Source organism: Ursus maritimus, unplaced genomic scaffold (genome assembly GCF_017311325.1).
Source record: "Ursus maritimus isolate PB19 unplaced genomic scaffold, ASM1731132v1 scaffold_34, whole genome shotgun sequence".
NCBI classification, from domain to species: Eukaryota; Metazoa; Chordata; class Mammalia; order Carnivora; family Ursidae; genus Ursus; species Ursus maritimus.
Genome location: NW_024426008.1, coordinates 5494753 through 5522681, shown reverse-complemented (window position 1 = coordinate 5522681; position 27929 = coordinate 5494753). Strand labels below are relative to the sequence as shown.

The 27929-nt window shown below is 41.9% G+C and overlaps 1 protein-coding gene and 1 non-coding gene across 2 annotated transcripts in view; both read right to left on the bottom strand.

Annotated features, from left to right (window-relative positions):
• Nucleotides 1–27146, bottom strand: part of SLC28A3 (solute carrier family 28 member 3) — a 48231-nt gene extending 21085 nt beyond the window's left edge. The window contains exons 1-4 of the mRNA XM_040620123.1: nucleotides 27069–27146; nucleotides 7524–7619; nucleotides 3061–3143; nucleotides 26–117 (exon numbers count right to left, since the gene is read on the bottom strand). Of these exons, the coding sequence (XP_040476057.1) occupies nucleotides 26–117; nucleotides 3061–3143; nucleotides 7524–7619; nucleotides 27069–27146 (349 nt within the window). The remainder of the gene's footprint in view (nucleotides 1–25; nucleotides 118–3060; nucleotides 3144–7523; nucleotides 7620–27068) is intronic.
• Nucleotides 5618–5724, bottom strand: LOC121100154. Its single transcript, XR_005831895.1, has one exon. It is a non-coding gene; the product is annotated as a U6 spliceosomal RNA (small nuclear RNA).
• Nucleotides 27147–27929: the final 783 nt, after the last annotated feature.

Below are 27929 nucleotides of genomic sequence, written 5' to 3'. Positions count from 1 at the left end.
CATCCATCCTCCTTTCTTTATTTACCTAGTATTAAGATGCCCCAGATGATGTACCAAACGGTGGTTTTGTGTTTCTTATAAAAATCACAAACCGTATCATACTTCCTTTCCAGATACCTGTAACAACACAAAAACAAAAAGGCAGGCAGAGGTAGACATCAAAAACATGAAATAAACGGACATACTGAGCTAGATGAAGCTTCGTTAAGCAAGCAAGCAAACGAACGAATTAGTGAAGTGTATGTCCTACGAAACAGAAATGGGATACTCATCTCATTTAAGACTACAGTCAGCCGTGGCTTGCATCAGCCTTTGCCGCGTGGATGTGCCAAGCCCTGAGGGCTCACAGATATGCAGAAAATGTGCTTCTGGAAACAGAGCAGGGGAGATGGTAACTAACCAAAAGCAAAAAAAAAAAAAAAAAAAAAAAAAAAAAAATCACAAGACGGGAGTGTTTCTCACTGGACTATGAGGACCTCTAAGAGCTTTTAGGCCAAGGTTATGAAATGTCGATTTTAGAAACTCTCCTCCCTTCTGGTCTCACAAGGTTTAAGTAAGTTGGTTGTTCCCTGTCCCGGCTTACCGTATTTTTTAGTGGGAGACCGACAGGCTTCACTGGGTGCTTGAAATGTAAAGAAGGATTTTGTGGTTTTCAGAGCTACTAACTGCCAGGTTGTAATATAGCTTTCTAGAAAGTTCTGGCATTGTTGGCATGCCTTTGTTTCTGTCCAGAGCTTTGTTAGGGGGTGGTGGGTCGTGAGTGAGCAATGTGTGCATCTGATCACTTCTGCTGGGGAGGACAGTGTCCATCAGCGAGTGAGTTTGGAAGGGTCCCAGGGCCATACACACAGAGACCGTCCTCTACTTCTCCTGGGGTGCTCCTGGTTCCCTCCACTCCTGCCCTGAAATCTGGCTTCCCTGCACTCGCCTCTTTCCTCAGTGCCCCTTCTAATGGAGACCTCTTCTTCTCCCACTGGAGGAAGGAATTTATTCACACATTTAATCATTGCCACTTCTAGGCCACTTCTAGTCCCTAGAGGAGATTCCTCGTCTCCAGGGTCTCAAAGGACTCAGCCCTGAGCTAGGACCTCTCCTCCATTCTCCACCTTGCAGCAGCTATGCCTGCGTGTCCAACCCCTACACCCCCTGCACGTTTCAGGGCACAGCCGAAGCCCCTCACTCCTTTCACACCTTCTTGCATCTCCTTGGACAGAGGCATTCCTCTGTGCTTTACTCCTGCTGTCTTCTTTGATCATATTCTGTGATGAAGCCTTGACTGGCTAACTTCCTGGAGAACAGATGTGAGCCTGATAGCACTAGGACCTTGGACATGACATGCTGCTTGACAGGCATATGTTAAATTTCCAGATAAATGAAGCGGTAGTGTGTGTTGCTTATCTGAACAGTATTCTACCACTGTGGGTTGGGTCCCATCAGTGGATCATGAAGGGCACGGTGCGGGACACCCATCTTTAATAAGAAAGAATAAGATGTATGAGAGCATATCACACATAGTAATGGTGAGTCTTATTTCATGAAAACTTTGGTGTTATGCATGTGAGTGAATTAGAAACACTGATCCAGAAGATACGAAGGAAATAAAAGTTCGGTAAAGACTAAGTTTTCGTGGTTGAACTTAGGAAAGGCTGATGATCCATCAACCTCAGTTTCTGATCGTGTTTCAAAGTGGCAGGGGTGGAGGGCACCATCGAATCGGTCACATTCACGTACTTTAGGCTGGATTCATCAGATTCTTTAATTGCACGGAATGTGTGTGGTCCAAGACAGCAATCTCACCCTGCATAAAGTAAAGTAGCTCGAAATAGAGGCTTCAGCCATTTGGTTATCTTAAAATCTTTTTTTTTTTTTTTTAAAGATTTTATTTATTTATTTGACAGAGAGAGACAGCCAGCGAGAGAGGGAACACAAGCAGGGGGAGCAGGAGAGGAAGAAGCAGGCTCATAGCGGAGGAGCCTGATGTGGGGCTCGATCCCACAACACCGGGATCACGCCCTGAGCCGAAGGCAGACGCTAAACCGCTGTGCCACCCAGGCTCCCCTCAGCCATTTGGTTATCTTGACTAGACCACTCCTATCCTCCTGGTGATTGCTTCTATCCCATTAACATTAAGAAACCTTGGTTAAGAAACCAAGAGAATTTCTCAGCTCCTGGGGTCAGAGATCCATAAAGTAAAATGAAAGACGGAACTAAGCGCAGGTTTCTGAGGTAGTAAATATTTTGGATACTGTATATGTGACAAGAGCTTTTAATCCTAATTCTCACCAACTGCAGAGATAACCTTATGATGCAAAACAAAAAACAAAAAAACCCAAAACAAAAACAAAAATAAAAAAACCCCAAAAAACAAACAAAAAAAAACTAACCAAGCAAACAAAAACCAAAAACCAAAAACAAAGTTCCTGAGAGACATAGAAATTTAAATAAAATTTAAATGGGCATTCAGAAACTTGACAAATACTTGAGTGTTATGACAGACCAGACAATCTTGGACTAAGAATCAGAAGCTGAAATTGTTAAGTAGCTTTGTTCCTCTCTAGCTGATTAATCTTGAGTAAGTCACCTCTCTGAGCTTCATTTTCCTGGTCCAAAAAAGAAAGAAAATGATTTGCCTCTCTCACCTCATGGGGCAATAAGGACTTGGAATACCTTCAGGGTACTACAACGTAAGAGCAAGTTTGTTGGGACTTGATGCGGATTGGGTTTTGAGAAATCAATTGCTTATTGATTGACATTGAGAAGATGAATTAACTACTTTTGCGTGGCCTGGAGCAATTAGTTGGTAACTTATGTCTTTAATTAGAAGACTGTCCTGGATATTGGGTTCCCAGGACATCAGCAGTTTGAATTTACCACGGTGATTATCATAGAGACCCGTTAATTTTTCTGAAAATGGTGTTGGCTGGGTGGTAGGGAAGGGGGGTTGGGTAGTGGTGGGAATAGGTAATACATAATAATAAGTGTGTGAAATTAGATGAGGATAAAACAAAGTGGCAAAACCAATAGGAGTCAGTATGGTTAGTTCTCTGGTTAAACCAGTACCCTTTTTGATGTGTCTCTGCATCCTCCTCCTCATCTTCTTTGTTTCTTAAAGAATCCTGCTCAATGGTGATCTGCTCTTCGTCCTGGAAATCAAACATTGCAGCAGATGGAATAATGAGAATCCTGGGCATGGTGGACCCTCATCTCTTTTGCTCAGAATTTTGGCAAAGGACTGACAAAAGCCCTTTTAAAATTATTATGCAAGAAGATAACTCCTATTATCTACTTATGCACACATTTTCCCCTTTAATCACAAAAAATCCAGGATCACACTTCTCTCTCCTTTTTCTCCCAAAGGAGCTGTTGGTATTTCCTCCTTTTCTTTAGGGAATAGGCTCATATCTCCACTTTTTGCTCCTGTCTCTACCGCAATCATTCATTCAATCCCTGCTCTGTTTTCAGGCACGAGCTAAATGCACTTAATATCAGAAGCTGCATAAATCTCCTTTTATACTCTGCCAGCCCTGGTTTTCAAAGGACTGTGACCAAGCTGGTTTATTTTCCTGGCAGCCCCAGGCTTGATCTGCAGATGTGAGCGTGAGCCCCGTATCTTCAAGAGCTGATAAACCTTCCCTTGGAAACTAGGGTCCTTCTATCAGTGGCCTAAATTTGGAAGTATTTCCCTTTCTCAGCAAACCCTTGCTCTAATTAATGGAGTGAAGTATATATCTGGGCTATCTTTCTAGGTACCATTCTAACTTTTAAATATCCATGACCCATTCTGATCTCAGGATAGCATAGAGGATTTCCTGCCTCCGTCCGTTTTGCAATAATGGCTCAAACAGGTCCAGCTATAGTAAGCGTGGCAAGGGAAGGTGACAAGAAAGTATGCAGACGTGGAACAGTTTTGAACATGCTCTAAGAGCAATAACGCCAAATCTCAGCTTTCGTTTTCTGTCATATCCCAGGCAGCCATTGATTCTCTATACTGTGAGAGAATTCAGAAATGAGTCATAAGTGGGGCGCCTGGGTGCCTCAGTTGGTTAAGCATCCGACTTGTGATTTTGGCCCAGGTCGTGATGTCAGGGTTGTGAGACTGAGCCCTGTGTTGGGCTTCGTGCTGGGTGTGGAGCCTGCTTAAGATTCTCTCTCTCCCTCTAGCCAACCCCCCTCTCTAGGGGAAAAAAAAAAAAAAGTCGTAAGCATGTCTCCGGGCCGAGAGGATTTTCAAAGGTCATATAGTCCTTTGATGTGAAACTCCATTATACGTTTTATGTAGACTACCTTCATTTTCTGGGCTGGACCCCAGGAATTAGGAAGGTGAAGGATAATAGAGACCGGTGGAGTCCAAGCTGCTGCTGCTGAGGACAGGGGTCGACAGGAGCCTTATTCATTTCGTTCCCATCTAACACCTACCTTAGCCAGTAGTTAGAGTGGTGACAAATATTTGATTTAAATAATCATGATTATTATTTTCTTACAGTGAAATTTCAAGTTACCTACTGTCTATGGAATGTCTGACATTAACTGTTCTTTTTTCCCCCACCCATTCCCATCTTTATTTATCTGTTTTTACCTATCAGATTGGTACAGACGTTTTTCTTTTTTAAAAATTTTAATTTCAATATAATTAACATACAGTTTTATATTAATTTCATCTATACAATATAGTCTTCAACAGCTCTCGACATTACTCAGTGTTCCTCATGATGAGTGTATTCTTAATCCCCTTCCCCTAGCTCACCTATCCCCCACCCACCTTCCCTCTGGTAACCATCTCTCTATAGTTAAGTCTGTTTTTCAGTTTATCTCTTTTCTTCTTGTTTGTTTTTTTGTTTGTTTGTTTCTTAAATTCCACATATGAGTGAGATCATACAGTATTTGTCTTTTTCCAACTGACTTATTTTAGTTGGCATTATACTCTCTGGATCCATCCATGTTGTTGCAAATGGCAAGATTTCATTCTCTTTCATAGCCCAGTAATATTCCTATATGTATATATATATCACCTCTTCTCTATCCATTCATCTATCGATGGACACTTGAGATGCTTCCGTAGTTCAGCTATTGTAGATAATGCTGCAATAAACAGAAGGGTGCATGTATCTCTTTGTATTCGTTGGGTAAATTACCCAGTAATGCAATTACTGAATCACAGGGTAGTTCTATTTTTAAAGTTTTGAGGAACCTCCATACTCTTTTCTGCAGTGGCTGCACCAGTTTGCATTCCCACCAACAGTACACAAGGGTTCCTTTTTCTCCCCACTTTTTTTTTTCTTTAATTTTATTTATTTATTTATTTATTTATTTATTTATTTATTTTTACTACGTTCAGTTAGCCAGCATACAGTACATCATTAGTTTTTGATGCAGTGTTCAACGATTCATTATTTCTCCCCATCCTTGCCAACACTTGTTGTTTTTTTGTGTTTTTGAATTTAGCCATTCTGACAGGTGTGCAGTAATGTTTCGTTGTGGTTTTGATTCGCATTTCCCTGATGATGAGTGATGTTGAGCATCTTTTCATGGGTCTGTTGGCCATCTGGATGTCTTCTTTGAAGAAATGTCTATTCATGTCTTCTGCCCATTTTTTAATTGGTTTATGCTTTTTTGGTGTTAAAATATGGAATGCTTCACAAATTAGCATGTCATCCTTGTGCTGGGGCCATGCTAATCTTCTTTCTATCGTTCCAATTTTAGCATACGTGCTGCTGAAGTGAGCACCTCTCTCCGTCTTACAACAAACCAAAAACGACAATAACAACAACAAAATCTCCTTGACCCCATAGTCATGGGACATCTATCCTCCCACCTTCCCTTCACAGCCAAGCCACTTGAAAGAATTGCCTTTACTTTTAGTGACCCTTGCATCCTACTCACTCAGACTTTTACTGAGATGGCTGTTGTCAACGTCACCCAAGGACCATTGTGGCCAAATCCAGTGGCTCCTCCTTGCTCTTTATATTCTTGTTTATAATAGTAAAGTATCTATTTTTTTTGATTGTTTTGTGAAACAATTTAAAAAAGACTTCATTTTTTAAAGAGCCATTTCAGGTTCCCAGCAAAACTGAGGGAAAGTAGAAATTTCCCGTGTCCCTGCTGCCCCACTCACGCATAGCTTCTCCCATCAGCACTGTCTCCTACCAGAGTGGTACATTTGTTGCAGTTGATGAACCTACATGGACACATTAGCGTCCAAAGTCTGTAGTTTACATTAGGGTTCACTTTTGGTGTTGTATATTTTATGGGTCTGGACAAATGCATAATGACATGTATCCAGCATAAGAGCATCACACAGAGTAGTTTCACTGCCCCCAAATCCTCCGTGCTCTGCCCACGTGTCCCTCCCCCTTCTCTTGGTAACCACTGGTCTTTTTACCGTCTCCACCATTTTGCATTTTCCTTTGTCATATACTTGGAATCATACAGTATGTAATCAATTCAGGCTGCTTTTTTTAATTAGCAATACTCATTTAATGTTCCCCCATGTCTTTTCATGGCTCAAAGGTTCATGTCTTTTTGGGGCTGAAGAATATTCCATTGTCTGCATGGGCCACAGTTCATTTATCTATTCACCTGCTGAAGGATATCTTTGGCAGTTATGAATAAAGGTACTATAAACTTCTATGTGCGGGTTTTGTATGGACAGAAGTATTGTTTTCTTTTGTTGAATAATGAGTGAAACGGACACTTTTTTTTTTTTACAATATATTAAGTAAAATACACAGTAGTAATATAGATAGCATGATCCCAATATAGGTGACATGGCATGTGGGTGTATGTTTGCCTTAAAAGGCCATATTTTAAGATGTTAGGCACTGATTTTTTTCTGGAATTATACAGGTAATTTTTTTTTATCTTCCAAATTTTGCTACAATAATCTTCCACATTTTCTACGTCAAACAAGTTAGTCTTTTTATCATGAGAATAACTCCCACCAATAAATGGCTTGATAGTCGGCACCCAGAATTACCAAAAAAAAGAGAAAAAAAAAGGATGATCTACATGGATAATCTGCTGGATTTTTAGTAGCAGAAGGCTTTCTTCAAATGAGCTCCTTCCCAGAATTCAATATATAAAAAAGAAAAGTGGCCGTTTGATGGAGGGCCTCAGTCTGCTGTAAACTTAGGTGTCCCTGAGGGAAACCTAGGGCATGATGGACAGTTTTAGACCGTATCTTAGAACCTTCCTCATCTGCCTCACTTGCTTTAAAATTGAGATGCTTTGTATTATGCCAGTGCTTTTTGCTTTAGGATGGAGCATGGAGTCTGTACTAGTGAAGTGTCCGAGAAAGCCTATGTACTCTCCCCAGCAGGAAACTCTGGGGACAGGTGTAGCGACACAAAATCTCTTTGTTTGAGCATGTGTGTTTTCTTCATGACGCTGCCTTACACATTCTAATTACCATTTAATTCATTCCTCTGAGTGCCAGCTGAGAGCCCACTTTCTGTCCCCACAGCTTTCAGTCCCTGTTGCACAGCGGTTACCATGGTAATAGATTCACTCAACCATCACCGGAGTACCTGCTTGGCCGTTTTGTGTTCTCTGCTTTGCTCAACTCTACACCTTAGCGAGTTATTTCCTGATGTGTTCTGGCTTTCATCAAAGTCTTCTTCATTCTAAGAAAAAAGCACAGATTGCAAAAATACAATTTCAGAACCAAAAACCCAAACATTCTTTCAAGAAACGGGACCTAGAAGACTTTTGAGGGAGGGGGCGGCAAAGATGAGGTGTTCGGACGCATCAGCTGAATCAAGAAGGAACTAGTGAATCTTGGGCTCGTAAAGAAGCAGGTGATTTCTGTTTTGCTCTGCTCTGAGAGAAGGAGTGGTGTGGTCCGACTTGAGAAAAAGACAGGGGTGGACCGGGTGCCCCCATCTAAGGCATGTGACTTTATAATAAGCAGAGCTGAGGCTAGGGTGTGTCACCTAACACAGGCTTCCAACGTATAAAATAAAGCAAAACGTAGACCAGATAGTTTTCTTCTTAGATGTTGGACATTTGAGATGCTAAAATGAGTTTTGTTTAGTTTAAAGCAATCTCTGGTAGTAATGAGAATAAGAAAAATGCCTTCTTTTGTCAGGCTGTTGTGATTTTACTTTAAGGAAGGGAGTAAGCTGTGTTCTTGGAGGAATTGTCCTCACCCCTGAGCTGCTGTTTCCAGATGTGACAGACACCTGGTTCATTTCTCTTTCACTTTTTTTGAGGGGGGTCCAATCTTTCTCCCATCTCATCCCAACTTGCCTTCCCCGGGCACTTCATTCCAAGTAAGGCAACAAGATAGATAAACTGTGCCAGGTAGGTCCCTATAGCTTTTCAGGAAACGTCCTCTGCTAGGCCTCTCGGCCTTGTCTTTGAAAGAAGAACAAGTGTATGACTTTGATTTTAATCTTAGATCTCTGGCTGGCCCCAAGGAGCTATAAAAGAATGACAGTTCTAACTTGGGTTGATTTTGCATCTATCGAAACACAAGAGTTTGTAGAGCATGAATAAAATCTAACTTGTGGCACATGCGTGATTTAGGCATGAAAGCCTTGTTGCCATACCTGCCCTTTTGGTTACGGCTGTATATCTTACTTTAGAACAGTCCCCGCACATAAGAGACACTAGCAATTCTTTGTTGGATGAATGAACCACAGTGATTTTAATATTGCATTAACTGGTGTGGCCACGTGGCACATCTGAGCATTTGGTAACAAATACAGTAGGGGGCGCTGTATACAGTAGGGAAAGATGACAAAGTGTTGCTAATTACAGAAGTTGGTTGGTAGGCGTTTAGGGACTCATTTTATGATTGTCACTTTCATGGATGCTGGAAATTTCCTTAATGAAAAGTTGAAAATAAAACTCAGCATGAATTAGTGGAAATACAAGACACAGGTACATGAGGGTGCCGGTCTTCAGGGTCCCTAATTACATGTGTGATGCTGGGTAGGTCACACCTTCTCAGCCTCAGTCTACCTACGTTTTGATTGAGTGTTCTTGTGATCTTTTCCAGAATCCTGACATTTTCTGGTTCCAGGAGGAGCAGCCCTAGCTTCTTGGTAATTCCTGCTAATTCTTGATTATTCCTGCCACCTGGTGGCAGAATCTGAAACTTGTGGAGCGCAAGGATGGGGCCTGCCTTTTTCAAGTTCATGCAAGAGGAAGGGATGTGTGTGTGTGTGTGTGTGTGTGTGTGTGTGTGTGTGTGTTTGGGTTGGGGTAGAGTAGGCATAAGTGGTGACAAGGGCACCTCTGGACGTATTTTGTAACACGTAGTGGGATTGTTTTACCCCTAGTAGAGTGTACGCTTTGGCTTTTTAACATTTTCAGGAGGAACAATGTCTCCCATTGGAGGATTTCCAACAGGAATAATGGGGGTGTTGTGGGTGTTGGTTGGTGCTGGAAAAATAACCCTTGAGACATTTCTTGGCTTTGTTTTATCGCTTCTTTTCAAATCGGAGTCCTAGGGCCTAAATGGGTGGTCCATAATTACTTCTTAGCTCGCTGTTTCTTTACATCTACTTAACAATTCAGATTAAGTAGATACATTAGTACAGATGACTACATACCTTAGGACAATGAACTACAACCATATTGTGTTCTATATGCAAGCTTGTCACTCCACTGAGTGGGTGACAACATTGCGGTGTTGTGCATGAGTATTTCTAAGTAGCCACTTAATTTCTCTAGTTAGTGTTACTTGCTGGGTGTACTCAATTCTGGCTTGAGATCCTCCAAAGGGCAGATCCTTGAGCCTGGAGTCCCTTGTGTCTGGGCTTCGATCCTGCACTTTCCATGCTGCTCGAAAAGCTACAGATCCCCAATGGGTGTTGCAGGGAGTACAGGTGGACAGAGGTCTTCTTTCTTTCTTTCTTTTTTTTTCTTTATTTGACAGAGAGAGACAGCCAGCGAGAGAGGGAACACAAGCAGGGGGAGTGGGAGAGGAAGAAGCAGGCTCCCAGCAGAGGAGCCTGATGTGGGGCTTGATCCCAGAACACCGGGATCACGCCCTGAGCCGAAGGCAGACGCTTAACGACTGCGCCACCCAGACGCCCCTAGAGGTTTTCTTTTTTTAAAAAATTATTAATTTATTCCTTTTAGTCAGTTTTTAAGCCATATGACTTCTAAAACATAAGAAATTACTGAGACCATTCCCCCCATCTATTTGCGGTATTTCCCTTCTATAGAATTACAGCTGAACATATAGCCACCCTGAAAAGAGGCTGCATTTCCATCTATACCTAGATTCTGGCCAATCGAAATATACATAGATGTGGTGCCTTGAGTGGGGCAGCTCGGGAATGTTCTTTAAGGGATGGCTGGCAGGTGCACCTTGTCCCTTTCATTTTTCCCTGTGTCCTGCTGCCTTGTGTGTGGATGGTTCCAGCCAGGCCATGAATGCGAGGGCCCCATCCTGGTGAGTTGCAGGGCACTTGGGTCTCTGCAAACCTTGAGCAGTGCTTCCACTCCTGTTCTATGCTACTCACATCCTACCTTTTGTCTGCAGGAAATAAGCTTCTTCCTTGTTACTTTTGGTTTTTGCTTTTCTTTGCACCTGTGTTGATATAATACGAAGTAGGTACAAGACGCATAAACTCCTTAAAGTCCTGTGATCTCCATTTTGACAGGTGAAGAAACTAAGGTAAAGATGAGCAGATTGTATGACTCAGGTTATACAACCAGAAGAGTCGAGATAGGATCTGAACTCACTGTCCAACCCAAACTGTATCACGCCTTAGAGTTTGGACCTTGGGCCAGGACCCTTTGGCCTCAGGAATATCTAAAAAGATAGTGGTACACCTACAGATTAAATTCCCCTTCCATCAGGAAGACCTGATTTGAACTCCAGATATGAAAAGACCAGTCAGAATGGCTGGAATCAAAAAGACAAGACATAACAAGTGTTTGCAAGGATGTGGAGAAAAAGGGACCCTTGTGCACTGTTGGTGGGAATGCAAATTGGTACAGCCACTCTGGAAGACAGTATAGAAGTTCCTTAAAAAATTAAAAACAGAACTATCATAAGATCCATCAATTCCACTTCTGGATATTTATCTGAAAAAAACAAAAACTCAAAAAGATATATGCAGCCCTATGTTTATTGCAGCATTATTTACAATAGCCAAGACATGGGAGCCGTCCAAACGTCCATCGGTAGTTGAATAGATAAAGAAGATGGGGTCTATATCTATAGCGAATGGAATATCACACAGCCATAAAAAAAGATGAGTTCGTGCCACTTGGGACAACATGGATGGACCCCGAGGGTATTATGCTAGTGAAGTAAGTCAGGCAAAGACAGACAAATACTGTATGATTTCATTTATACATGGAATCAAAAAACCCCCCAATAAATAAATTAACAAAAAGCAGCCTCAGACCCATAAATACAGAGAACAAACTGCTGGTTGCCAGAGGGGAGAGGGTGGGGGATGGATGAAATGGGTGAAGGGGACAGGAAGACACAGGCTTCTAGTTATGGAATGAGTAAGTCACAGGCATAAGAGGTACAGCATAGGGTCAATGGTACTGCAATAGGGTTGTACGGCAACAGATGGTAGCTACACTTGTGAGCACAGCATGATATAGAAACATGCAGAATCCCTATGTTGTACGCCTGGAACTAGTGTGACATTGTGTATCATTGTGTTACATTGTGTACACTCAAAAAAACAACGACAACAACAACACAACACCAGATAGAAATGACAGAGGTGCTGGAAGATTCCTGAAATGCTTGTGGCCACTTTTCAACTTTAGACTTTGGTGGTCATTTCTCAAACAGGATAGTGGAACTCCCACCCTACAGACTGGTTTTAAGTAGATACTCTCCTTTAATAGCAGGAGTGGGCACTTGCATTTGTGGACAAGTCTTGTCTCCATGATTAGTCTGGCGCTTTCTCTTGCAAGCGTGTCTGCTCTGCTTACTTGGTCTCCCTCCCCTCCCACGGTGGCCCTGATTGCATCATGTGGCTTCTATTTCTCAGTTTTTGTGATTGGGGTGTCTATGCTGCAGACTGTTTCACTGTACCGGGGAGCCATTCTTCTTTACAGAAACTGCTCTGGCCTGGTGTGTTCTGACTGTATGACTGGCCTTGCCAAGGGGACATTGACGGGCTTGAGCCAGGGGCGAGAACAGACACCTTCAGCCCTGGAGAGACTTTCATCCTGATAGGTGATGTTGCTTTATGACAGATGGGAACGGCCCATCAGGCAAATACGATGTCAATAAGGACTCTGAGGAGTTGCTGTGGAGATCTTTACCCGGTTCTAGAGCTTGACACTTCACAGCAAGTTTTGTGAAGTGTTTGCTAATCTACATTGGCTGGAAGGCTTTATATCACCAAAACAGATTTAGATTGGTGATCAGAGTTGCTTGTTTTATTATGTTTTATCTGTCTGTCTATGTAGTATGTATGTATGTATGTATCTCCACATTTCTGTACATCTTTAAAGCAATCTTCCTAGAAGCAGTCAGTGGGATAAATTCTGGGGAGTGATGCCTGGAAAATTGCTATGGATGTCCAAGTCCTAAGGCCTGTGGCAAAAATGGGGATATGATGTCTTTTGGAAAACTTGGAACTGTGTAAATCTGTATAAGTCTATATTCTACCCCTCGACTCTAAGCTGAGAAGCCAGATTCTCTGTCCCCTGTTCTTTGCTGAATGCCATGTGCATAACACAATGGCAGGCACGGAAGTGCTTGGAAACTGTTTTGCAAAGGAAATATATTCCTGGGGGCTTGGGCTTATTCCAGTGCAGCTAAAATAGTGACTCTACAACCGAGGAGAGACAAAATGGTACAGGACTGCTTTCTCTACCTCTGCAAGAAGGTTACTATATGTTCTAATACTCTATGCCTTGGATGCCTAAATGAAGGTGTCAGAAATACACCTCCATTTTTTTTTTAAGCTTCAAGTGATTGATTTAAGCTTTCTGTGTCCATTTCTATGGACATGGCATGGAACAAGATTGGAGCAGCTATTTCAAAGAGTGACTTAAAATTCCAAAAAGCAACATAAATAAATCAAAGGAAGTGGCTCACCATAAATCTTAGGATGACTGCTTTCAGGAATATTGACCAATTGTCTATGTTAATTGGTGCTACATTGTGATAAAAGGCTGGGTCCCATCGTCATTTCTGGGTTCACATCCAAGCTTAGCTTCTTGAGGGTGTATTCACCACTGTATCGGAGTGTAGCGTTCATTACCTACCTAGTGCCACATATAGTAATTGACTTTTGTCAGTTGACTTTTATATTAATTTTATGGTTGAGTTTGCTACTAACTTGCTGGCTTTCAGGCATTTATAGTCACTTTGTTCTCTATGGTTGAAATTTGGCATGGAAGAGTCAACATCTGTTTGGTGAATCTGATCTCTTTGCATTTTGGGGGAACATAGCTCCCCCTTTATTTATTTATTTATTTATTTATTTATTTATTTAGTACGTTTAAAAATCTATAGATGTCACTCTTTTAAGGCCATTCTGTCTATAATGTTTCCTCTAAATTGCATGGGCTTTGCTTTGGAAGGATTGCGTTTTCAAGGCGGTATCCCAGAAGCCTTTGCTCTTTGCCTATGCATGTGACCCTCTTGGCTTAGGTGGCCTTCTGCCTCAAGTCTCAGGTTTACAGAATCCTTAATGTAGTTCATGGGCTCTAGTTAGATAGTTCCTCCCTGAGATGGTCCCGTTTTTCTTGTGGGCCTGTGTGGGATTATGGACTGGCTTAAGGAGCAGCAGTACAGTGAGGGGGAACCACCTGGTCAGCCTGGCACAATTCTCTGTCACCTCTGAATGCTCTGAAGGGAGCTTCGAATTGGGTGTGAGGAGGCAGGACTACAGAGCACTGATAACATTCTCCTCTTGTGATCTTTGTGAGCCAGGGGCAAATGGAATCCCTAAGTATAGGAATGTGAGGAAAGGCACAGTTCTATATCCAGTGAGAAAAATCAGAGGAAGGTTTATAATGATCAGATTTATAAAAAATAAATTGAAGCGTGCAAGCACTCATAGGTTACGGTTTCCATGATTTTCTTGGAGAAACGACTGGAAGAAGAACTTCAGCCAAACAAAAAAAATTAATGAGAAATTATGGCAAAAGGAATGATAGTATGTTTTGAATCTATTTAATAAATTAAAACCTTAATCCAGGGATTAAGATTCCAGAACAAATTATAAATATTTTAACTTCTGCCAATGTAGGAAACTTAGAAACTCAGAAAACTTACTTGAAGGAGAAGGGAAAGAAAAGGTAGAAGGTAGGTGATTATGCCAATTTGTTTATCTTTTAATTTCTGGAAGCTGAAAGAGATTATAAGCAACAGTGTTTAAGAGAGAAAGGTAAATGCTAAAATATATATTCAGCTAAAATCAAGTGGTGAAAGAGAAGGAAAGAAAATAATAGAAGTTAGAAAATATATTAATTTTGTGATTACTTATAATCTTAAGCTCATTATAAAAGGAACCATTAAAACAAAAAATATGTCTTCAGAAGAAACCAAGCAAAAATAAAAAAAATACACAAACATACAGTGACAAGATTTTTTACAAAGAACAACATAAAATACGCTGAGAGGAGCTAAGAACAAATAAACCCATCTGGCAGATCAATGGGTTTGATTGAATTAGAGGGAATATTAAACAAACACAACCATACACTCACATCCCCTGATGTCTTTCAATTTTATGATGTTGTGAAAGTATTGTGCATTTAGTATGAGCTGTACTTTGGATTTTGAATTTTGGCCTCTTCTTGGGCTGGCGATATGAAGTATGACCCTTGCATGTGATGCTGGGACTTGCCCAGTTGGCCATGACATCGCTAGGGTCAACAACTGATATGCTTACAACCTGTTCTGTACCCATTCAACCACTGTTTTTCACTTCACAGTATTCAGCACCTTACATGAGATATTCGAAACTTTGTTATACAATAGGCTTTGTGTTAGAGGATTTTGCCCAACTGTGGGCTAGTGTAAGTGTTCTGAGCACATTTAAGGTAGGCTAGGCTAAGCTATGATGTTTGGTAGATGAGATGGATGAAAGGCATTCTTGAGATACAATACTTTCAACTCACGATTGGTTTGTTGGGGGCATACCCCCATTGTAAATTGAGGAGAATCTGTACTGGAAATGACCCAGTGACTCAGAAAGATAAAACATGCAGTAGTCATGATCTTAACTGACCAAGTTTGAATACTGGATCAAAAAAAAAAAAATTAGTGTGTTCCCAAGAAACAATGGTCAGGGTACAATCTCACACTCTGAGAAGCATGACTTTCTGTGTACAAATGGCATATATTAACGTAGAGGAAACTGAGGGAGAAATACCTAGAAACACATCTAGAAAGAGGTTGATAGAACTCTTTCAGTCTATGACAGATCAAATGGGCAAAAGTAAGGATAATGAAGACCAAAATAACAATAAGTAATATGATATGATTAACATCTATTGAATTCTATAACCTCAATAGGAAATGTTTGTGGCCAAGGCTGCTAGTTGTTCCTAATATCTGTTCTTCTGTATTGCCTTTTTTCCCCCTTCTTTTTAAAAAGAGAGAGAGAGCAGTGGGGAGGCGCAGAGGGAGAGGGAGAGAGAGAATCCCAAGCAGACCCCGTGCCCAGCAGGAAGCCTGACACAGGGCTCCATACCATGACCCTGAGATCATGACCTGAACAGAAATCAAGAATAGGGTGCCCAGCTGACTGAGACACCCAGGTGCCCCTTCTCTATTTCCTTTAAATATAGGGCTCTGAATTTTAGCAGGGCCCAAGATTTCCCAGAATAAAGGTACATTTCTTTTTTTTTTTTTTAATTTTTTTATAAAGATTTTATTTATTTATTTGACAGAGATAGAGACAGCCAGCGAGAGAGGGAACACAAGCAGGGGGAGTGGGAGAGGAAGAAGCAGGCTCACAGCGGAGGAGCCTGATGTGGGGCTCGATCCCACAATGCCAGGATCACGCCCTGAGCTGAAGACAGACGCTTAACCGCTGTGCCACCCAGGCGCCCCTAAAGGTACATTTCTAACCTGCCTGGGGCCATGATTAAATTCTGCAACAGTGATTGAAGTTATGTGTGACTTTGGGAAAGTGTCCCAAATCAGGACAGTAGGTGCACCCTATGGACTCCTTTCAGAATGTTTTAAGATACATAAAATTAAATATATAATACCGAAAGGGAACCAGTCGTATTGAAATCTAGTTAATTAACATATTAAAATTAATTTGTGATAGTGTATGTGCATCTTTATGAACACTTTAAAGAACAAGAAAAAACCCCCAACAAGGTCCAGGAGCAAGTTCTTGCAACTACCTTAATTTCAGTGCCATGGAAGTAAATTATATTTGGAGGTATTTGCAACAGATATCAAGTTTTTTCTCTACTTGTATGTATTAACTCAATGAAGTGAATGTTCTTTTGCATCTTTCACATCCATTTCAAACAAGCAGGTCTGCCTCCTCTTGGTGTGTGGAATGGAACGTGCTCTCTCCCTCTCAGGTCTGGGTAGAAGGTTTCCCTGTCTGTCTTCCACCTAGTGCATCTCTTAGTTTGTGTTTGATAATGTGTGATTTCAGCGTGGACAAGCTATCCTTAGAGCAATAACATGACAATGCCCGGACTGCTTACTTATTGGGCCAGACACGATGCTCTGCACTCCCCCCAACACTACTATACTTAACACTTCCTTCCCTCGCTTCTCTGATATTTGCATCTTTATCAATTTTTTATTGCTGCGAGACCGAGAATTCATAGATAAATATCCTTTCTGCTCCTGTTGAAAATCAGTCTTCTGTTTGAACTTATGGGTTGCTATGGTCAATGTTTGTGTGTCCCTGTAATTCATCATGTTGAAATTCTAACCCCCAAAGATGAGGGTATTAGGGGGTGGGTCCTTTGGGAGGTGCTTAAGTCATGAGGGTGGAGCCCTCAGCAATGGGAGTAGTGCCCTTACAAGAGAGGCCCACAGAGATCATAGCCCCTTCCACCACATGAGGACCGTAGGGAGTAGGAATTCGCTGTGAACAAGAAAGCGGGCCCTCACTAGAACGCAGCCATGCCAGTGTCTTGATCTTGGACTTCTAGCCTTCAAAACGTGAGAAATAAATGTCTGTGTTTATAAGCTGCCCAGCATGTAGTGTTTTGTTGTAGTAGCCCAAATGGACTAAGGTTCCATTTTCTTGCCTCATTTGGTATTTGACCCATTCCAGTATGGTTTCCACTCCTACTGCTCCATGGAAATCACCCTTGCCAAAGTCATGGATGGTTTTCATGTCCTTAAATCCAGTTTTCATCATACATAATGGGCCACTTCCTCCTTAAAATACTCTTGTCCCTGGCTTCTGTGATATCACATATTGCTAGTTTCCTCCTCCCACCCAAATTTCTCCCTTTCCTGTACCTTATCAGCCTTGCTACTCAATCCTTAATGTTACATACAGTTCCTCGGGGTTCTGTCTTAGACATTCTCATTCAGTCCTCTAACAAATAACTTTTTTGTGCATCTACTATGGGCTAGAGAATGCTATTGCTGAGCACTGCATATATGGTCCCTGTTCTCAGGGAATTTAGAAGAGAAGCTGTCAACCATAAGTCACACAGTTAATTATTTTACTATAGTCATGATAAAGACTTAAAAAGTTCAACTCCTACACATTGTAATGCTTTTATAGATTAATTAGAATGAACTTAGCTGTGTCTGAAATTCCAAAGATGCAACCCCTTTAGTCATGGGGGAACAGAAATGTTCTTAACAGCTAAATGTCTTCTTACAGTTGAGAAAAAAGAAAGAAACAAGGATATAATCCTTTTGACTCTGTCAGTTGAAACTAAAATTCTTCTTATTCTCATTTCCTTCTCTGATTTGTTTTTAGTAGGTAAATCTCCAGTCTGTCTAAAGGAATCAAGGGTGACAATAGATCTCTTTTTTCATGAAAATGCATTTGGTGCCAAAGCCTGAATCACCTCCAGGATGAAGCCTTGGTTTCTTGGGCCTGCCTTACTCTTGTGCTATTTTGGGAAATCATGGTCACTTTCTAAGTATTAGTTTTACCTTGAACCAGACTATTTCATGCCAGACAGTTGATAGTGAGGCATTAAAGAGAATACATCAGTGTGCCATACACATTTGAATGTTCTTACATTTGAAAAAATGTTGCTTTTTGATGATTCCTAAAATCACTTTGGTTATCGAGCACATCTTTCCAAAGAGCACTGACTGAATGAATATAAATTAATTAGAAACACATGGAATAAATTTTTTTTAGAGATGCATTTGACTAAATGAGAAATGGATCGTAATGAACCAAATATTTGAAAAATAAATTTATAAAGTCCTTTTGAAGAGACAGAGGTACTGGGAGCCAAGATCTCTCAGTGCAGGGACACAAGGGGCTTGAGGTTCACATTTGGTTGACATTAAAATGATTGAAAGTTGCCTGTTGACATCTTCCATAGTTTCCCATCAGTAGACTCCAGTGTTTGCTATACAAAGAGGCAGACTTCACACCTGGATTTCAAAGTTTCATTTGGCCCCTGCAACAAAATAGCATCCCCAGCTGAATGCTTGGTTAATGGTTGCTGATACTTGAGCATTTGCTAGGTGCTAGTCCAGTGATGTAGGGTATTAGAACCTATTTTTGGATGGGGAAATAGAAGTGAAAGTTAGGTAACTTGCCTAAACGGTAGGCCTAGCAGTCTGGCTCTGAAGCCTCAACTCTTCACCCAAAGAACCTATGTTTTGCTCTCCTCGTAATGATTCAGTATGTGACTTTTAACCTTAGGATCTGTGTCTAACCCCCCACCCCACCCCACCCCAGTGTGGGTTTTCCCAAAAGCTCACCCCTTTCTTCACTTTCTACTTCCTCCTTAAGAAGGGGCCGCTTATTATCTCCAGCCAAGGTCAAAGTCACATGCAGTACAGTCAGTTCTTGGACCATTACAGACAGCCTCTTATTCCACCTGTGCCTTTTAAATTCTTTCCTTCCTACTTCTTTCTTCCCTCTTCTCTGACTTCAAGGCCTCATGCTCTGAGGAGGAATGAGGAAGTAGCCATGTGGGTCAACAGGAAGCCTACTTTTGCTGGCTCCTGGAAATGTCTCTTGTTCTTGTGTGCGTCTTCGTCTCTCTCTCTCCCTTCCTTGCTGGATCCAACATACCATGGACCAAGACCTTTGCTCCCACCTACTCTATCTGCATGGGTTTGGCCCTCAATTAAGTAATTTCTATTTCAGACCTTCCTGATGGTGCAAGTTAGACCAGTGCCCTCTAACCAACTTCCTCCTTGCAAATGTTTCTAAACCAATGGACTCAAGTTGAGGAGAAACTAGGATGCAATAATTTGAGTTAGAAAAATAAAACTTCTTTAAAAGCTAGAAAAGTTGTAAAAAGTAATATAATTCAAAGGGAGGGAAGTAGGACCCATGGTGGGGGGAGGGGGTGGTATAAAGCACAACTTTGTAGATTGTGCTGTCTGGAACTATGCTATGCTCCCAAAGTTGAGCAGGTGGAGGGAGTAAGGCAACTAGGTAGTCCAGAGGGGAGCAGATACGCCTGTTTTGGCCCTTTTAAACTGTGGCTGACCCTTTCTCATGGCGCAAAAAGCCTTGCCTCACATTCATGGGCTATTTTCTGACCATGTTTCGTGGAGGAGTTGATACCATTACTTTGATTACCACTCCTTATAATGGCTGGATAGTTTATTCTAGAATGTTCCTGAGTCTACAGAGTATAGAAACTCAATTTTAAACCTAAACTTATCATTGGTCTTAGATTTTGGGGACCAAGGTTTTGAAATCAGTGAAGAGCCTTGAGGTGAATCAGAACTGGCCTCTCGTCCTGTCTGGCTCTCTCTTTACCTTTTTCTGTCTCTCTGCGCATGCATCTCATACCTTCCCGTTCAGGGTCTCGGCTTCTCCACATAGTGTGATATGGGAAAAAATAGTTTTTGACATGGTAGCTTAGGGAATTATTTGTGCCTTACTTGGTAGTTCCTTCTGCCTAGTACCCGTTGAGTAGGTGCTCCGTATATGTATTTGTTGAGTGGTACCTGTTGGCCCTGACTCTTGATTTCGGTTCAGGTAATGGTCTCAGGGCTGTGAGATTGAGCCCTGTGGAGGGCTCCACACTCAGGGGGGGTCTGTTTGAGATTCTCTCTGTCTCTCCGTCTCTCCCTCTGCCCCTCCCTGCCCCCAGCGCTCTCTCTCTCAAATAAATAAATACACTTTAAAAAATTATATATATATTATATATATAATAAATATATATATGATATATATAATATTATATATACACACACACATAGTTGGATGAATGAATGAATATATATAATATATATATAATATATATAATATATATATATATAATACACACACACACACACACACACACACACACATAGTTGAATGAATGAATGAATGAAAGCAAGCAAGCCTGTAAGTATTCATTGGGAACATTTGGGAAATATTCCCCACCTCCCAATCTAGGTGAGACCACCTTCTCGTGTTACGAATAGCGCTTTTTACAAACTACCGTTGTGCTGGTTTGCCACTGCTAACTAATTTTAACCAAATGGTAGCTGTTTCCAGCTTTTTGCATGATGCCTGGCAGTGTCAATAAATTTTTGTTGAATCAACAAATGTCATGCTTTATATCAAAGAGTTTTGACTCTTGGAGGGAAAGCAAACAAAGCTTTGAATTTATAGAACCAGGAGACTGAAAGGAACATTGAGAAGTCTTCAGATACATTTCCCTGCTTCCCAGTGGAACCATTCTTGGTCATCATCTACTTTGTTCTGAACACCCACAGGAGGCTCTCTAACCATGTGACTCATAGCATTTTTCTAAGAAACCTCTGTCTTTATTTACTTCCAGAAGACATAAGACATACATACCATCTTTTTCTTTTTTTCCCCCTTTCTTTTCTTTTTTTTCTCTCCCTCTTTTTTAAAATTTCCCTTCCAGGAAAAAGGAAGAACAATTAGGCATGCTAAGGCTATAAGCGGCTTCTGGGTCAAACACCTTAGCCCACGTGTGGAGTAGAATTAGATGCCTCCAAATCCAGATCCCAGCTTTGAGTGAAAATCGTACTGTACTATGTCTGCCTTAATCTGCAATCTGAAGACAGAATCCCAAACTTCTGCAGCATGGTGGAGACTTGGGTCTCCTGCTCACAATAATCTGTTCTATGTAAAATTCTAAATATTCCCACTTTTGATTTTTTTCGTTTTGACCATTGACAGTTGGTCATCCAGGGCTGGCTTCGCATCAACATCAACAATGTCTGGATGAAATGGGTCAGTAGGTGCTACCATCTCCATTTTAAACTAAGAAACTGTGAAAAAAATATGTAAATAAAGGGACTGTGGAGTAAAGTAAAAAACTAAATCCCTATATCCTTCCCCTCTGAGGTGTCATGGAAGTGCCTTGGGTTCTAGCCATCTAGATTGTTAGAAATAAGTCTAGGTATGATCTGATTTGAGGAAGAGAGAGGATTTTTTTTTTTTAACTTCCTTCACAAAGGCAATTATTGTCATGTGTTTTCTGTGTTTTAATTCACTTGTGGGGAAGAAAAGCATCTCCATAGTTCTGGCCAAGCTTGTCCCCAAGTTGAGTTAGTGGAAACCTACTCAACCACCTGGTGTGATTCATGTGGCTGTCCCTCAGGGGGTTAGAGAGAAACAATGCTCTTCCTCTTTGCTTTGCGTAATTACTTCCAACCTCAGAACTTCTCGATTCAAATGGCCTGTGCCGAATATTCTTGCACTTAGATGACCTCCCAAATTTTGACCTCCACTGAACAAACTCTTCAAACTGGACTGGCTCACCAGGCAATTCAAGGAGTAGGTCAGCTTTTCTCTGTGTGCAGAGTGGAGGCACATCTCCCATCTAGTCCTGTCTAGGGTCTCGCATAAGTGGGTCCCACCCAGCTGACTTCAGAGCGAGCATGGGCTCTGTGGTTCTGAGGGCTACCAGTGGAAAAATCGATGCTGACTCATACGCAGGAGGCAACTTCAGCTGGGTTTCTAAGGAATAGCCTTTAATAAAAGTATTCCTTCAAAAATTGCCTGAATTTTCACACTTAGAACTCCTGAGCTTTATCTGACCTCTCTTGCTGTCAACTTTCCACTCCCTCTTCTCTGGGTCCTTCCGCCAACTTGGAGTTTGGAAAAAGCTTTCAGTTGCCCTATTCTAAGAAGACTTACCCTAAATATGGACACTTGATAAACGTGGTATTTGTCAAGTGGGGAAAATATATTTTTTTAAAGTGATGCTGAAATAATTGGATACTCATGTAGAAAAACAAGAACTCGATGCCCACCTTACACTATACATAAGATCTCATTTCAGGGGGACTAGAATCCTCAATGTAGAAGGCAGAAATGAGCTTTTGGAAAATATGGGAGGGTATCTTTATGATCTTGCAGGACAGAAAAAGATGACTATATAAACAGAATATATACAACAGAAACACTTGAAAAATGGAACCACAATATAATTACCTTTTGTGCATAACTACTAAAGAGTGAAAGACAGGTTAAAAGTGGTAGAAGGCATTTGGAAAGCGTATAAATGAAAGAGGGCTTGTATTCAGAACATTTAAAGGACTCTTTCCAAATCAGTAGGAAAAAGACAAAATCCAGTAGAGAAAACGGGCGAGAGACTTGACAAGTTATTTCATAAAGTTGGCATCTAGTGGCCAATAAGAAAGGAAAATGAAAATGAAACCTCAATGTCACACTACTTACTATACATCTACCAGAATCACTGAAATTAAAAAGCCGGATAAACATTGGTGAGGCTCTGGAGTAAAAGGAACTCACACTCTGTGGATGGAAGTGTAAAGTGGTAAAACCACTTGGGAAACCAGTTTGGCAATATCACTAGTGTTGAAAATATATATGCATTCCCAGTGACCTAGCAATTCCACTCCTAAATACAGTGCCAAATAAAATTGTTACATATGCATCAGGAGACACGTCTGAGAGTATTTATAGCTGAGTTTGTTTGTAGAAGCTTCTAAAAGCTCCAATCTTAAAGACATAAATGTCCACCAACAGTAGAATAGAGAAGTTGTGCAATGTTTATGGAGAATACTGTATATCAATGAAATTGGATGAACTCCAGTTACATGCAACAGCATGGCTGCGTCTCAGAAATACAAAACTGAGCAAAAGAAGTCAGATACAAAATGATTCCTCTCGCCCAATTTCCATATAAATGTTTTAAAATAAGCAAATAATTTTCTTGTAATATTCTATTTACATTAAGTTTAAAAACAGGCAAAAGCAGTGCTTGGGGATTCATAATTATAAGTTAGATATTAAACAAAGCAGGGAAGTAATTACTATAAGGTTGGGATCATTGTCACCCCTAGGGGCGAGGGGCAGTTGTTGCAGATGTGCGGGATTGGGCCATCTGAGCTGAGGGATGGTGATGTCTTGTTTCTTGATGTGGATGGCACCTTATAATAAGTTGTCTATTTGATTTTGTGTGTTTTTCTGCATGTTATATTTCACAATGAAAATTTTCCTTTTTTTTTTTTTTTAAATAAAAAAGCCCCCTGTCTACAGCCCCAATCTTGCCTCTCTGGAGCCTGGCTCTCTCTTCGCGGCTCTGCTCTCCACCTTATTTTCCCCTTTTCTCAGCTCCCACTCATCACACAAACTGCCCCCCATCCCCACCCCAGGCGTTAGTGACGTTTTGGTTGGCAAATCAAAATGAATTTGTCTTTGCTGCCAACGTTGTGGTTCTCTTTTTCCTTGGCTCCCCCAGACGCTTCTCTCTCCTGGTGGTGCTCCCCTCTTTTTCTCCCCATGGTCTCTCTGCTTCATTCTCTGATTGCTCCAACTTCCCAGCTCCATAAACACTGGGGCTTCCTAGGTTTCCCTCCTGCTGGTCTCATTCATGCCACTGGCTCGTCACTGTGCTAACGCCCCCCAAAAGCATGATGTCCCCTTCCAGACTCCAAGTGCGTGCCCATGCCTAGAGCTTCCTGCCTCCTCTCCATCTTCGTCTAAGGGGTAGGGAATCACCCTAATTTCATCCAACAGGCCTTAAAATGAACTCATGGTCTTCCTTGCTCCAACCCTACTTCTGGATTTCCCAGCTACATAAAGGGAATCACTTCTAAGTTGAGCTCTCAAGCTAGAAATGTTGATTTGTCAGTCATTAACCTGCTGAGCACCAAGAGCTACTGTGATTACATTCACACTGTGTGCTAGGCACTTGTTATGGTCTGAATGTTTCCCCGCCACCCCCCAAAAAAGTCCTGGTGGAAAATCTAATGCCCAATCTGCCAGTATTGGTGGAGCCTTTGAGGTGACCAGTGTCCTTATAAAAGAGACTCCAGAGAGCTCCCTGGCACCTTCTGCCGTGTGAGGACATAGCAAGAAGATTACTGTCCATGAGGAAGTGGGCCTTCACCAGACACCGAATCTGCTGGGGCCACCATCTTGGACTTCCAGGCTCCAGAACTATGAGAAATAGATTTCTGTGTGTATGCCACCCAGTCTGTGGTATTTTGTTATCACAGCCTGAACGAACTAAGACTGCACAGTTTTTAAAAACAAATATTACATACTTTTTCCCCCTAACATATATTAGCTCATTTAATTCTCTCCACCCCAAGATATGATATTATTATCCTACCTTACAGAGGAAAAAATGGAAATATTGGTTGTCAGAGCCGCTCTTACCTCACTCTGACTCAATGCTAGCTCCGTGGCTGAGGGGGCCTCCTACCAGTATGGGTACTTCTGCCCAAGGGTGGTGTCCGCTGTGATTATCTCCCTAACCTCCTAAACGCTGTCCCAACCACACACTAATCTCTTTCCATTTTGTGCACCCTCAGCAGGGCTAGCAGAGTACTTTAATAACTTGATAGTGTAACTTCTGGTTGATTCTTTCCCAATGGCTTAGCACACAGGGAGGCCGTGTGATCTGGGGCCAGCCTGCCCCTGTCCAGCCCCAGCTCCTCATCTTCTCTCTCCTGAGCACGCATATTCTTCAGGCTCCTGGGCCTGCGCAGACAGTTTTGCTTGCAGTGCTCTGCTGACACCCCTCCCTGTTCAACTGGGAAATCCCTGCCCACCCTTTAAGCCCTAACTGAGAGACTCCCAGGTCAGCCCAACTCCACTCGCATATGTATTTACAGTGCACTTGGGGCCAACTTCTAGCATTGTATTTTGTTTTTGTTTTATAACATATTACAATTGCTTATTGATTTCTGCCTGCTTTGCTCCTGGAGGGCAAGAATAGTGTATTATACCTTCTTGAATTGGTATCCCTTTCCAATAGTGGTCTTATCTGGGAGGCGTTAATGGTTTTGCTGAGTAAATACGTGTCTCTGGAAATTCTTGTCAAACAGCAAGTGTTGGAAGAAATAACCTGGTCACTGCTGATTGGTGTTGGTGTGTGGTATTCTGCTGGGTTTAAGCCTTGGAGATGCTTTGTTTTGAAAGAAGAGAAGGAGGGATAGAAGACAAGGCTATCTTTAGTGGATGTGTGTCCTTCTCCCTGACTGGGCTGCCAGTTGCTGGTGACATGGACCTCCCTCCATTGCAGTCACCTTTGTCTTGCTGTCATACTCACTTTGACTCTATCCCATTCCATTCTCTTGAACCATAAAAGGCCCTCGGCCTTATGCTTTTTTCTCATTTAACCCTTATGAAGGGAATCCGGATATGCCACCCCAAAATATACCACCTTGGCATGAGAGTTATTTTGAGCTGAAAGCAATTGAGAAAAAGCAGACACAGAAAGAGCTCTTCGGTCTTCCTCTCTCTGTCTAGAAGCTGGGCATGACTTTCCCTTGTGCAGGTGTCCCGTCTCCCATCATAGAAAGAGGACAACAACCCTTGTCGCTGGACGCAGCAATGGTACTGGGATAAGATGGCATAAACCTCATATCAAACCTAACCTTCCATTAGTTTCCCCCATATAGTTCCTAGTCACTTTCCCACAGCCTGTTGGCCCTTAAAGCCTAAGCTCTCTCTCTGTGTTTTTTTGTCTGATCACTTCTCCACAATTTTTTGTTCTTTGTTAAAATGATATATAAGCCCCTGAGTCTTACAGCTTCTTTGAATTTTTCACTTCTTTTCTGTGAAATTGCATGAACATAACATAAAAAATGTTGGTAAAATTTGTATGCCTTCTCTGGTTAATCTGCCATTTCTCAGTTTAATTCATAAACCTCAGGTGCTGAATCTAAGGGGGGAGAGGGTAAGACTTTTCTTCCCTTACACTTGTAACCTATGAGATGATCACTGCGACTACTGTGTAACAGCTGAACTGAAGCTCGAGGAAGTTACAGTAATTTGTGGGTGGAAGAATTAGGACTTATGCCAAAGCCCTTTTACCTTCCTTGTTCCTTTCTTTGCTAGGGTCTAAAAGTTTGTTTTGCCTTTATGGTGACCCTGAATTCCAAAAGGTTTCTGACACCTGTTTGTGTGGGCTCCTGTGTCAGCTTTAGGAAGGAAACACAGCTAGGGACATCCCTGAAAAATCCCTATCCCAGAACCAGTCAGAGCAGCCCAGTGTTTCCCTGGGACAGGACTCCTTCCAGGTCTCCGCAGCACCCAGCCCCGAGGTCAGAGGCATTAATCACTCAGTGAGTTTTGGTTGATGACATGAGACTTGTTTGCATAACCTGGCTGCACTGGGGCGGGCACCCAGGCCACCATTGGACAGGGGCTTTGGGACCTGGTGTAAGAGAAAGAACCCCTCAGGTGCTCGCTACATCCAGGATTTGGATTCTCCCCATTCTCTCTGTTTTACCAGCTCTTTGGAAAATACTGGCAGGGCCTGTGAGCCCAAAACAAAAGCCGGAGAAGATAGTCTTGTTTCTAAGTGACAGGGCAAGTCAGGGATCAAAACAAGTTCGATTAAAAGAGACTTTTCAGGTTTGTCAGCCCACGAAGAAGCCAAGGAGGGAAAAACAATAGGTTTAAAGACTTTCCCGAGAAAATCTTATTGCGTTTCAATACCCCCTGCTGCTTTCGTTCAGAAACTTGCCAAGGTGGTTAGAGAGACCATTATTTCCATTGACTCGGTCTTAAACACAAGATAAAAGGTCCACTCACCTGGAAGCCGGTGTTGCTGTAGCCCTCACCTGGGGGGGCTGTCATACTCTTCAGCTCCACACCGTCGTTGCTGCTCATGGAATTGGCTGGGCTCTGAATTCTTTTCAGACGTCGGCTCTAGAGATTCCTCGGTAGCTCTGAAGAGAATCGCAGCCTCTGCTGATGTCAGAATGCCACCTGCTGTTTGTGGGAACCTGGGCTCGGAGACTGCAAACGTTGAGTCTGTTGGGGCGGAGCAGGAGCCATAGGTGGATGGGGTGGCGGCTTTGGGTCCACGCCTTCATTAACCTTCCTGATTAGCCCTAGGATGGCTGGCCCATTTTTACTCGGGAAAACTCTTGCAGTGCACAGAACAGAAAAGGATGCTCTCTCAATGGTCATGACGGAAATAATCTATTTCCTGTGGGTGGTGGTGGGGACTAGGAATCGTGGGGGATGGGGCAAGGAATGGAACGGCTGGTTGTTACCAACTGACCACTATTCTGTGCTAGGTCCGCGCTCAGTACTTTGTATATCATGGTCTTGGTTTATCTTTAGTACAAGCAAAAACGGAGGTGTGGTCAAGTTAATAGTTAGCTCAGGGTCATTTGGCTAGGAAAGGGACGGTGAGAAGTCAAATTCATGTCTAGATGATTCGGAAGCCTTTTTACTACATCCCTGACTGCAGACTGGATTGCTTTTAAAAATCGATCTGAGAAATGCAAATAGGCAGCAGATAAATGGAATGTGACCAACTGCTCACTTAATAAAAGGATTCTTTACTTTAGGAAATTATTAGCTACAGGATTCTTTCAAAATAGCAGTTTCCCTTAGTACATTTCAAATGAGCTACAATTGTGGGCTTCTGTGGTAATGTGAAAT